The sequence below is a fragment of the Branchiostoma floridae genome, chromosome 10, assembly GCF_000003815.2.
Source record: "Branchiostoma floridae strain S238N-H82 chromosome 10, Bfl_VNyyK, whole genome shotgun sequence".
Taxonomy (NCBI): domain Eukaryota; kingdom Metazoa; phylum Chordata; class Leptocardii; order Amphioxiformes; family Branchiostomatidae; genus Branchiostoma; species Branchiostoma floridae.
This window is the reverse complement of record NC_049988.1, coordinates 17,251,172-17,264,536: the sequence shown is the minus strand read 5'-3', so window position 1 is coordinate 17,264,536 and position 13,365 is coordinate 17,251,172. Positions and strand designations below refer to the sequence as shown.

The window sequence follows — 13,365 nt, the reverse complement described above, 5'->3', positions numbered from 1 at the left end:
CACCGTACTTACTGTGTTAAAATCAAAGAATGCACTGAGATAAAATGAAAGCATTTTTATGGACATCTAGTTATTACATACATTTGTACTGTGAATGCAGTGTTTATATTTTCTAGTAGGATGGAAAAGGATGAGTCTCTATGTTTGAAGTTCAACGTTGAAATAATTCTGTAGTTCAGAAGATTTGCAAAATGTACATTCAGAGTGTTAATATGATTTTGCGGTACGAAGTCACTGCCAAAACGTAGAAAAGAAAGCCAATGCAAACACTTTTAAGGTTCGTTTACAATAATGATAACAACATCTTCCACAGATGAATGTGAAGAAGGCAATGGGAAAGCTGACAGATTGGCAGACGGCAGCCATGATGATGGCAGAGGATATCCCAGAGGGCGACAGGGTCCTGGCTCACTGGGTCAACATCATGCAGGACTTCAAACAGAACCTCCCTCTGCTCGCCAAGCTGGGGTCCGACGCTCTCAAGGTCAGTTCCTACATTTACAGTTTATGCTAGTTCACCTTTATCTGTGGGGTAACCTATATCCGTTGTTTTTAAGAACAGGGTATTGGGGATATCACGTTGACGGACGTTGGTTTCAAATTGCAATATTTTCAGTATATTGCGGTTAAAAACTACCACCCGTCTAGTTGATGTGCCTATTAAATACCCTGTTTTGAAAAACAACGGATATAGGTTTAATACCTGAAAAATCATGAAAAATTTGGAAAAAAAGTAAAAACATGATGCAAGACTTCAAACAGAACCTGCCGCTACTCACCAAGCTGGGGTCCGACGCTCTCAAGGTTAGTCCTTACATTTACGGTTAATGCTAGTTCACCATTATCTGTGGGGTAACCTATATCCGTTGTTTTTAAGAACAGGGTATTTGAGGATATCACGTTGACAGACGTTGGTTTCAAACTGCAATTTTTCAGTATATTGCAGTTAAAAACTACCACTCGTCTGGTTGATGTGCCTGTTATATACCCTGTTTTGAAAAACAACGGATATAGGTTACCATGCGGATAAAGGTGAACTAGCGTTACATGGTAATCTTATGATGTCTCTGAGAAAGACAAGGTTCTGGCTCACTGGGTCAACATGATGCAGGACTTCAAACAGAACCTGCCGCTACTTGCCAAGCTGGGCTCTGATGCTCTTAAGGTTAGTCTCTACTTTTACAGTAACATGATAATCTTATGATGTAAAAAAATGGGGGGGGGGGGGAAATCATGAAAAATTTGGAAAAAAAGTCAATATGATGCAGGACTTCAAACAGAACCTGCCACTACTCGCAAAGCTAGGGTCGGATGCTCTCAAGGTTAGTTCTTACAGTTAACGCTAGTTCACCTTTATCCATTGGGTAACCTATATCCATTGTTTTTAAGAACAGGGTATTTGAGGATATCACGTTGATGGACATTGGTGTCGAATTGCAATATTTTCAGTATATTGCGGTTAAAAACTACCACCCGTCTAGTTGATGTGCCAGTAAAATACCCTGTTTTGAAAAACAACGGATAAACATGTAGGTTACCATGCGGATAAAGGTGAGCTAGTGTTACATCATGGTAATCTTATGATGTCCCGGAGGGAGACAAGGTGAGTGGCTCACTGGGTCAACATGATGCAGGACTTCAAACAGAACCTGCCTCTGCTTGCCAAGCTGGGGTCTGATGCTCTTAAGGTTAGGGCCTGTGCTAATCTATAGTTGGGATAATCTTATGTAGTAATGTTGTTTTATTTTCAACTATCTATGGTAACATACATGATCATTTTTATCACCTCTGCAAAAAATAGGTCACATGCAGGGCTGTCCTCAACTTAAGATTTTTTCCGTCCCACTCATTGTTTGGGAGCCCATGTTGCTGATGTTTCTACTTAAAAATATGTCAGTTTAAGCTTATGAAAATAAATTTTTAACAGTTTCATGTTAGTTTGGGGACGGATGGATTAAAATGTTTTTCTGTCCCAACAGCAAAAACAACTTTTTGTCCTGAGACAGAAAGACGGGTCCTGAAGCTAAGGCCCTGGTCACAACATTTAGCAAACTGTTCCATTTCATCATATCAGCAGGATTTTACCTCAGTTTACTTTCTGCTGTAAAATGCTGATCATATCTTATTGATTATTTTCCTTTATTTAGCACCGTCACTGGAAGCAGCTGTATGTAGGGATGGGGAAGGACCCTAATGAGATTGGCTGGTCCATGAGTGTGGGGGACCTGATAGACATGGACCTGCCAAAGCACAGTCAACTCATCAACCAGGTACATGTTATATGTTAATTTAGAATCAAGTTCAATAGTTTGGCTGTCAAAGGAAAAAATTTGTTGCAGCAACAACTTTTTTCCTTTGACAGCCAAACTGTAGAAGAACTTGGAGACTGGTAATTGAACAGTATAATGAGGCAAGCTAGAGGAAAACCTAGTGCTACGCTGAAAAGCTATCAATGGAGGGACAAGTAAAGTGAGATCATGCCAGAAATGGCCATGAAAGTATCAATAGAACAGAGACAGGGAAAAAGATCATGAAACAAGAAATAGTTGTGTCATATCACATAAGTCAGGATACATCCGACAACATATTTGATGCAGCCCTACAACTCTAATTTGAAAAAATAAGTAAAAGTAAAAAGTGCATCAATATAATTGCATTGCTGACAGGTCCTATGAATTCTAAAGACGACTGCAGTAGGACAAAAATCTTATGTGTTTATTTGTTGTTTTGGGGATTTTTAATTCCGTAGAATGTTGGATATAATCACAGATAAAGTTTCAACTGTTTGTTTTGTCCAGATTTACACCGCTGCCACATCAGAGTTTTCCCTTGAGCAGTCCCTGGGTAAGCTGAGGAGGATGTGGGAGGAGAAGGAGTTCAAACTGGCCAAGTACATCCGGGAACTTCCTGTTAGGAGAGGTCAGGGCTTTTTCTTAAACTACAACAACTGATTTCTTTTTTTCTCACATGTAATACAAGATTGTAACTTTTGTTATCTGTACACTCCCGTTATATACATTGTCACCAAAGCAATTGTTGTGGAATCATTCACATATTTGAAAGAGAGAACTTTCATCTCAGACTTAGTTTTCAAGGTAGTCTTTTGGTTCAGAACTATTTCTATCTATATATTTGGGAACCAATAAATAAGATAAATGTGGCTGTAAGATGATTCTTTTGTATGAACACAGAATGATTTCTACTGAATGAATATGACAATCTAGAGGCTTATTTGTAACATTTCTTCTTACAGAGAAAAAGCGGACTGGTAGTCCAGTGGCCAGACTCCAGGCTGCAAAATCCAAGAGTCGTACCAGGATAGTCACAGAAGAGACGTACATTCTGATTGGTACAGATGAGCTGAGGTACCAGCTGGAGGTAAGACACGAGCTCTGATTGGTCAGAATCAGTTTAAACTGTTGGGTGTGGTTGTGTAGAGTGTTCTCAATGGATGAAGTTTTTTTTTGTCTGAAGTGATTGCAAAGCAGTATTGATAAAGGGGGTGAAGTCTGCCATCTCATCATTGCCTTGTTACCTCCATTAAAATATTTTGGTGTATTTTTTTGTCCTGGTGTAGTTTTTTTAACATTAGTTAGCAGAGTAGCAGGATGTGAGGGGGAAATTGGTGTAGCTTGAGACTTGTAGGATGGAAAGGCTGATTTGTCCAAGGTCCCACGGAAAGGCAGAAAAAAATGCAGAGACAGAGTTAGCAATAATTTTACAGTCATGAATAAACAAAATAATTCTCAAAATCTGTAACATTTCATAAAGGAAGCTTTGATTTCACCACTCTCCAGTGAGCTAAACTCAATTGATGTAACTTTCACTTGTACTTGACCTTGTCAGGACACAGAGGTGACCCTGCAGGCCATGCTGGCGTCCCCGCACATCGCGGACCTGCGCTCCCAAGCAGAGGTGTGGAGGGTCACGCTGCAGCAGGTAGACGACATCATCCACCTGTGGACAGAGTGCCAAACCAAGGTCAGAGAAAGATTAATTTAATTTTCTTTAGTAAAATGCTACTGATTGTAGTGAACACTCTCTCAATGGAATCTCACACCAGAATTTTTCATCAAATCTCAGGGACTTCTTGAGCTATCTTACCCATATTCTGAGTTGGAGAAAAGTTTTTTTCTCACTATGCAATTAACATCCGCTCTCATAATACCACCATGTAAAAAATCATTATAGAGGCCTTCACGAGATTGTCTTAAACACTCGTATGAATCTGAAGTGTATGAACCTCATGATTACTGATGCTGCATTGGTACATCTCTTTAAATCACTCTAAGTCCATGTGTTTTCTCATGTGGCGATATTACAGCATCTGGTGGAATCATGAGAGTTGATGTTAAGTTGTTGTGGTCTAAAATTCAAACTATTTTTTTTTTATTTTGCCTATTTTCCCACAGTGGTTGTTTCTAAGTAAGTCCTTTGCTGACATCAACCTGGTGCTGCAGCTACCAGATGAAGCAGCCATGTTTTCTGAAGTAGACAAGAAGTACAAGGTATGTCTGATAAGATGTGACAAAGTCTTTTCTTTCTGGCCATGCATAATTTCTGTATGCAACAAACTATGCTAGTTTTAATCTTTAACCCAGTCTCTACTCTGTAAATAGCTCACTCAGGCTGTAAGTCATAGGAAAACAAGATTTTTAAATCACAATACCTTGCAAATGTTTTAGTAACTCCTCAACCACAAAACACGATGACAACATGAAATGTTAAGGTTAAACATTTGCAAGCATTCCTCACCAGGGCTTTATTTAGGATGTAGTGGAGGACCCTAAGCTATTGTCAGTGCTGAGTAAGAGACGAGGACAGAAGGGAAAGGAAAAATATAAGATGGTAGCAAGAATAGCAACTATGCACTTGTATTATCAGTAGCACAGTACTGTCTCCCAGTTCTAGCAAACATGTCTGAATCAAATGCTCGAAAGCTCCAGGTTGTACAGAACAGAGCCTGTAGATTGGTGCTTAAATGTCCACTAGAAACACATGTTAAGCAAATGCATTCGTTGGCCCATGGTACGAGAAAGATTCGCCATCAGCACATTGACTACGTTTTTCAGAATACTTGTCAGTAAGGAGCCCCATAACATTTACAGCTCCATCGTCCCTGTCCATTCTACCCACACATATTCAACTAGATTATCCAACTCCTTCAGTTTTAAACTCCCTAAGCCAAAAACAAACTCAAAAAAGTGAACTTTCCTCTACCGTGCCATCAGTCTTTGGAATGACCTACCACCTTACATTAAATCCCTGCCCAACATCTCACGCTTTAAAAAGGCAATGTATCAAGTCTTCTCAAGCCAATAGTTTTTTTAATGATTGTGTATCTATTATTATCTGTTTGTATATATACATGTATGTTTGTGTATATATTTGCGTTTGTTTATGTATGTTTCATTGTTTCATATGAACCCTGGTAGACTAGCCCTAAATAGGGCTAAAGGGTATCGGAATAAAGGAATAAAGGAATATGTCCTAATGTCTCTGTGTGACATTCCTTCCCAGGGATTTATGCAGGATGTAGTGGAGGACCCTAAGATGTTGTCGGTCCTGAGTAAGAGATGAGGAAAGAAGGGTTGGTGGGAGCTACAAGGCTAGTTGTGTCCATGACATCTATGTCCTAATAATCTCTGTGTGACTTTCCTTTCCAGAGCTTCATGCAGGATGTAGTAGAGGACCCTAAGATGCTGTCAGTCCTGAGTAAGAGGAGAGGACAGAAGGGTTGGAGGGAGTTACAGGGAGAGGCTCTCAGGCAGCTGCTCAAGTGGTGCATTGAGGAGCAGGAGAAAATCATCAAGAAACTGGACAGCAAACTCATGGTAGGGATCATTATTTTGTGCGTTAGTTAAAAGTCAAAACTAAAGTCCTTCCTGTATACCAAATGGTGAAGTTTGGTGGCACCCATCTCCATTTATGTAGCCCTGGGCCGCTGGTAGTGGTGTGTGCTCAACTACCATACTCTTTCCCAAATGCTGAGTGCTAAGAAGATAAAGCAGTAGGAGCCAAATTTAGATAATTCAATCATACAGCTAGGTTTAGGTAATTAGATGTGTTACAGATATGCTATGCTTCTTTGTATCTGTCCCTAGTGCTGAAAATATCACTGTTATGAACTCTAAAGTTTCCAAAGGAAATCATAACCTTCCTTTGATGTACGAGCGAGTTTTAACAAAAAATCTTGTATAAATTTTGTTTGCCAGAATTACAGATACCTCGAATTAAAGTACGTCTATTAAAGAATGGTCATTTTAATTTTTTCTTCCCAGGCGACTCGAAATGAGTTCCCCAGGCTCCATTTCCTCAGCAACTCTGAGATTGTGGAGCTGCTGTCCCTGTCACGTGACCCCCGGACTATGACCTCCTTTGTCAAGAAGTGCTTCCATGGCATCAGGGCGTTGAACTTTGCCCTCCCTGCAGATGTCAATCATACAACTACAGCACTTGACCTTGACCTTCATGGTAAGGAGCATAGTTTACAATAAATGAACTATGAAATATTATAACTGTACACATTGTGCAGGAGTGATAACAAAACTGTTATGATGACTATCCCCATACCTGAAATTTCAAGAAAAGTGACTTCAAGTTGTCATATCATAAAACATAAGTTTCCAAGGAATTATCTTGTGTCAAAATGTTAGATCTCTCATGGTATTGCACTTTAACAATAAACCATAGTATAGTCTGAACTTTTGCAGACCACCATACTGCTTATGTTGATTATGATTTACTTATTTTATTTGTCAGTTCTTGGCCGAGAAAAATATTGTACCACTGAAAGACAAGCATAAAAATGTAGTATAAGAGTAAAGCCTGTACGTTAGCAGACATAGTTTCGACCAGCTTTCTTCACATTCCTTCATTTTGATGTTGCTTAATTGTACAAAAGATGATTGATTACCAAGGAAATGAATGGGTGTGGTCTAGAAATATTCACAAAATACAACTTTTTTCCTAGCTGAGGTTTTGCAAGCCACTGCGATCAAGGGAGAGTCAGGGGAGGTCGTTGACCTTGTACGCAGGGTAGAGGCCAACACCCAGACGACCCAGTGGCTGCAGGCAGTGGAGCAGACCATGAGGAACACTGTGGGGACAGCACTGCAGGCATGTCTGGAGGCCAGGCTGGAGAAAAGTAAGTCACTAACTTGTGGGACTTAAAATCGTTTTTAATTTGTAAGGCTCGTTTGCGGGAGGGTCTGTTGTCATCAAATGAGTGCTCTAGAACCAATTCCTTAATTTGCTCATTAACCGACGTTACCACAAAAAGGTTTGAAATGGGTAAGTCTCATTGACCAACCAGCCTAAAGGGATTCATTTTGCCCTGGCTATGGGCTAGTTTGCCCTGATCTGAAGGTCTAGTGTACTACACTGTATGCACTGAGTAGTAACTAGGTTAGGTTGCCCTGTCCATCTGTTCAACTGCTGCAATTATTAGATACATACACACACATGTACATGTTTAAACATTGTTTTTCCCACTTGCAGATCCCATTGAGGTCATGGGAAGAGGCAAGGGTAATTAAAACATGTTGAAGCATGTTGAAACATGTTGCAAGATACATGTTTAAACATAATTTTTTCCACTTACAGATCCCATGCCTGTACAAACTTGGTTGAGGCTATTCCCCAGTCAGTGCGCAGTGCTGGCCGAAACCGTGCTCTGGGCGCGTGACGTCGGCGCGGCCCTACGGGCCTCGGACAGACAGAGGCTCATGGACCTGAAAGGGAGGATGAGCTCCAATCTGGAGGAGAGGCTGGGGACACTAAGGGAGCTGTACAGGGAACAGAGCATCAGGAAGACTCACATCACTCTGAGTAAGGAAACTGTCACTAAGATTTTTGTTTTCTTTTGTTTGGGGAAAGATAATTAGAAAACAATAAATATAAAGCCTGGAGGAGAGGCTGGGGCCCTGCAGGAGCTGTACAGGGAACAGGAAAACTCACATCACTCTGGGTAAGGAAGGATTGTTTTTTGTGGAAAACAAATTAGAGAAAAAGGAATCGACCTGTACAGAGTATTAGGAAAACACACATCATTCTGGGTAAGGAGTTTTTGTTGTTTTGGGAAACCAAATTAGAAAATCAGAAAAACTAAAATATTTGGCTACCTGTAGTTGTATTGTGTTTTTTCTTGCTCTGAGCCCTGTGACACTTAGCTTTTAATGTAAAGGAGAGGTGGTGGTAGTTTGGGCCCCTAGCAGCTTGCTCCAAAACTGCAGGGGTGGTGGACTAAGTCTTGTACAGAGAATTAGGAAAATGCACATCACTCTGGGTAATGGAACTGTCACCAAGATTTTTGTTTTATTTTGTTTTGACTAGGTAAATAAATCAAAATCTTCCCTCTCCTGCAGGTAACCTAGTGAGCCAGGCAGTACACCAGAGAGACGTGATCAGCATGCTGTTGGAAGCCAAGGCCCTGACAGACAACTGTTTTGATTGGCAGAAAGTCATGAAGTACAGCATGGACATCAAACCTGTCACCAAGTTCAATGTCGCCAAACTGAAAGAATCCCACAAGGTATTACAAATGGAGCTTTTTTTAAGTGTTGAGAACTCATATTCTTCAAGTTAAAGTCCTGTCTGTAGTAACCTTTCATAATGTCACAGAAGGGAATTTGCCACCATAGACAGGGTGTTAATGGGAATAATAATTTGACAAAGTTGAATTATAATAATTATTATGGACCACCAAAAAATGTCCACAATAGCCAATTGTTCCTTGTGCTGCAATAAGAGATAGTCAAGAGTACAGGTTTGGCTTTAGTTGACATTACCATAGAAATATTTTTAATTTTTTGTCAGCAACAGTGTTTCGTTCTGAACTATATATTATCATGTTGTCTGTACAGATTATGTAAGCCATTTACAAGGAGTTTTTTCTAGACTTGAACTTTGTCATTTCATTTTTCCCAGGTTGAGGATACCGGTGACCCTGAAACCACACGCCGCTCATTAGATGTGGAACAAGGGTTTGAGTTTGGCCCCTGTGTGGTCAATCAGCTCAACTGGTCACTGCCGTATGATTATGAGTACCTCGGACCAGTCAACAGGCTGATTCTTACTCCTTTAACTGACAGGTAAGGGTTTATTTCTTTATTGGTTTACAAGTAAGAGTTTTTTGTTTGTTCGTTTGTATTACATACCAGGTAAACTGTCTAAGGACATAACAGTAACACATCAGGTTTGTGCTGAAGAGTAGAAGCAAGTATACTGAAGAGTATAGGATTTTTTGTTTATGTGGTTTGTGTTACAGCTGTAAATCCTTTAAATATCACAGTCGATAATTTTAGCAGTTTGGGGGAAAGCGAGCAGTTCATGGCATCTAATTTTAGCAATGAGAACAAGTATCTACATGTACTGATGTAGCTGGACTCCGCACAGTAATCAGATAGTTGTGATGATGAAATGTAAGTGGTTAAGTAGTGACTGCTAAAGTTGCTAAAATTAAGTTAGGTTCCATCCTACTACGAAAAGACTCCAGAATCTTGCCACTCCGGAATCTTGTGATTTAGCCCCGCCTATTGTAAGCTCCTCACAATTCAGCCCCTGGCTGCAAAGAGAGAGTAGTTGGCCAACCCAATATTAAACATTCTGCAATTGTTGTATGAAAGTATTCTTATTTATACAACTGTTGATCTTGATTTGTGTGTTCATAATTACAACAGGTGCCTCCTGTCCCTGAGTGGATCGGTCCAATCCTTTGCCTGTGGAGCAGTGATGGGCCCTGAGGGGGTGGGGAAGTCTGAGACTGTTGCAGAACTGGCTCGAGCTTTGGGCAGGAACTTCATCACCTATAACTGTACACACATGACTGGGTAAGTAACATGTTTATTGGAAGGAGTTTTACCAGGCTCTTTTCACAACGTAGGGGACAAGCATCGTAGGCTTGAGCATTGTATGTAGGAAGATCATCCCCCTGAAACATTTTGAATGTAAAACACTATTTCCTGCAGATTGAGGGCCAATTTTAATGGAATAAGTCAGCATCTTTAAAACTTTGTTACAAAGCAACAGAAAAGCTTCCTATGCTGGTTAAAACACAGCATAGTGTATACAAATCACAGCATAGGGATACACAACACAGCATACGGGATACAAATCACAGCATAGGGATACACAACACAGCATAGGGGATCCAAAGCACAGCATAGCGATACACTTCACAGCATAGGGGATACACAACACAGCATAGGGGATACAGATCACAGTATAGGGGGTACAAATCACAGCATAGGGGATGCAAATCACAACATAGGGGATGCAAATCACAGCATAGGGATGCAAATCATAGCATATGGGATACAAATCACAGCATAGGGGATACAAATCACAGCATAGGGGATACACATGTCATCACAGTGTAGGGGATGCAAGTCACAGTGTGAGGGCCCCCAATACTCAACTGCTCTGGAGAACTGTGATATGTAAGTTGGTGAATTATGACATTTCTAATTCATTGCCCTTTTTCCTATCTTCCCAGGATCTCAGCCCTGACCCAGCACCTGGTGGGTGGGATCCAGTCAGGTGCCTGGGTGTGTCTGGACGACGCCAACCACCTGCCGACAGGTGTCATGTCTGTCCTGTCTCATCACCTGGACCACCTCAGGAACGCATACAGGTGTGTACAGCTTATTGTTAAAGGCAACCTAAGCAATAGTAGCCTGATTCAACACAAAAATTAGACTAAAATGTACCCAAATTTGGGACTGTCTTACTCCTGTCTTGTTGTAGTAGCAGAAAGTTTATGGCAACTCCCCAAAACTGGAACTAGGATATATTATGTATGTTGCTACTGACAACGTCCTTTATGAAGATGTGGCATAAGTCTGAACAGTTTAACTTTTGTCTGAGTTGTCCACTTCAATTACTTATACCTACAAAGCAGTGTTGTCTCCAGGACCCGGGACAGAAATTTGCCTATTGGGATGGAAAATGATTTTACCATAAATGACATGAAAGTGATGAAAATGTACTTTCATCAGCTTAAAATGACACGTTTAATCAGGAATCAACAACAATGAGTGGGATGGAAAAAAAATTAAGCTGGAGACAAGCCCTGCTACAAAGTTTGAATCATTTTTTCCTGTTCAATTTTCTATAGGATCCTTGCAGCCTCTTCCAACAGCCAGTACACCATCAGGAGTGCCCCTACAATACGGAGAAGGAGAAGGACTGTAGCATCGTTAGCATCATTTCCACCGGAGGATGATCTGCAAACTGTGTATACAGGGCAACACAGGAGACACTCCATATTTGGTACTGACCAGAAAGGTGACACATGATACTGTCAACCTAAATCTAGTTGTTCTTTTGTTTGCACAGCCAAAGGAGAAAAACATCAGGTTTTTATACAGCAAATGTAAGCTAGTACATAAAATTGGTTCGATCATACTGGGAAGAACCTCCAATTGACTCAGGTGCAATTGAGTGCGTATGCTTTGGCTACGGGTGACAATCATAGGGCGTTAAATGGAGGTACCATGTTTGAGGAAAGCTTCACCTTTAGCACATTAAATAGCGCATCACATTTATGGAAACAAACAGGTCTGCTGATGAAGGTTACACATCCAGATACTGTAAGAATATATTGTATATGCCCAAAACAGTCAATTCAAGCAACTGGATATGATTTTGAAATTGTCAAATGTCGGTTTCCAAAATCATGTTCAGTTGCTGGAGTAACTGCATTTTGACATGAACCAGGCTAGTGGTCTATTCCTGGTGTGAGTGGATCAAAATGAAAATAAGGCTGACTGATTGGTACATAATATATGAATTTAGCTTCATCTATGATTATTTTCCACAGAGCTATCTACAGCACTATCTGCCCTCTCCCTCGACCTCCAAGACTTTGCCAAATCCCAGCACTTATCCTCAACGTTCAGTTACGAGCCTCGGACCTTGGGCCTGGTGACATTCAACGGGAGCCTGATGAAGGCCAACACCAACTTCTCCCCCTTCCTCACCCTAAACACCAGAGACCAGTCGTTTCAGACGATACCAGAGACTCTGAGGTCTGCCTACAGACCTGTCACACTTATTGTACCGGACAGGTGAGTTGTAGAAAAAAGATATTCATATTGGATTGCTTGATATCATATGTAAGCAGTTGATATTTCTTCAAAATCTGTATTTTTTTTCTGTTATGCATGACACATGTTGAACATGCAGAATGGTTTTCCTTGCCAAATCTACTCTGATTAATGATATATGAGAAAGATTCTAGATTTCATGATATCTGCAAAATCTATGATTGTGATGATTTTGTGTTTTGACAAATGTCTACATCAGGAAATGTCGAGAGCCTATCACATATCTAAAACTGAATAATATCCAATTTTCAAACACACTATTATGTTCAGGGACAGTGAGGTCTTATGTATGATGATATCAAACCTAATACGGCCGCGTGGCGCGTTGGTACACCCGATCCCTCGATCTCGGAAGTTAAACAACGCGACGGTCCGGATAGTGCTTGGATGGGGGACCAACCAAGGACGTCCGGATTGCTGTAGCCTCACGAAGTTTTCCACGAAATCGTCTTCCGGGAGGGACGTAAAACGGGGGTCCCGTGCTCGAGGAGGTGCCTCGACCACGTTAAACAGCCTCATTACTCATACTGGGTACCTACTGGCTGGCAAAATACACCAGATGATTATTATTATTATTATTATAATACTAGTTGACTTGATAATGTTTGCACAGGAAACTGTTGGTTCAGTCCATTCTGCTGTGCGGGGGGTTCCAGGGCCACAGGCTCCTTGCCGGGAAACTTGAGACGTTTCTGAGGCTGCTGGAGAAACAGCTGTTGTCTGTGGAGACACCTGCTGTCAGCCTGCACAGTGTGAAGGTTGGTAACAAAGGGTATGAATTTGTACAATGTCATGGAAAATATTTAATTGTCATATTATAACAATCTTTATCAACACATCAAAAGCCTTGTACAACACTATACAAATGTACACACAAACAAAAAGGAGGATATGAATGAAAAAACTTACAAACAAATGTACACATTAATTTACATGTTGAGATAAACAGAATCTATGTACACTACACTGTTCGTTTCTGAGGCTGTTGGAGAAACAGCTGTTGTCTGTAGAGACACCTGCTGTCAGCCTGCACAGTGTTAAGGTTGGTAACAAAATGTTGTGAATGCATTACAATGTAGAAATTTTACCCTACATACTTTGCTTGTTAAAAGTTCAAATTCGCAACTTATCATTAAGTCACGATAGAAGAAGTAAAAGATCATACATGTGATCTTACACGGTCCAAATTCCACAAGTCATACTCTCACTTTTGAGTGACATCCTTTACTCTTCTTCAGTCACTAGAATAGTAATGCTG

The 13,365-nt window shown here is 40.6% G+C and overlaps 1 protein-coding gene across 1 annotated transcript; it reads left to right on the top strand.

Moving 5' to 3' along the window:
- Positions 1 to 313: 313 nt before the first annotated feature.
- On the top strand, positions 314 to 13,052 carry LOC118424991 (dynein heavy chain 7, axonemal-like). Its single transcript, XM_035833805.1, has 19 exons — positions 314 to 484; positions 1,073 to 1,165; positions 2,148 to 2,270; positions 2,799 to 2,919; positions 3,254 to 3,378; positions 3,847 to 3,981; positions 4,413 to 4,508; positions 5,667 to 5,834; positions 6,282 to 6,474; positions 6,974 to 7,147; positions 7,606 to 7,830; positions 8,367 to 8,533; positions 8,929 to 9,092; positions 9,681 to 9,830; positions 10,496 to 10,633; positions 11,117 to 11,286; positions 11,822 to 12,068; positions 12,721 to 12,879; positions 13,049 to 13,052. The coding sequence occupies exons 1-19, from the start codon at positions 314 to 316 to the stop codon at positions 13,050 to 13,052; spliced, it is 2,823 nt and encodes a 940-aa protein (XP_035689698.1).
- The last annotated feature ends 313 nt before the right edge of the window (positions 13,053 to 13,365 follow it).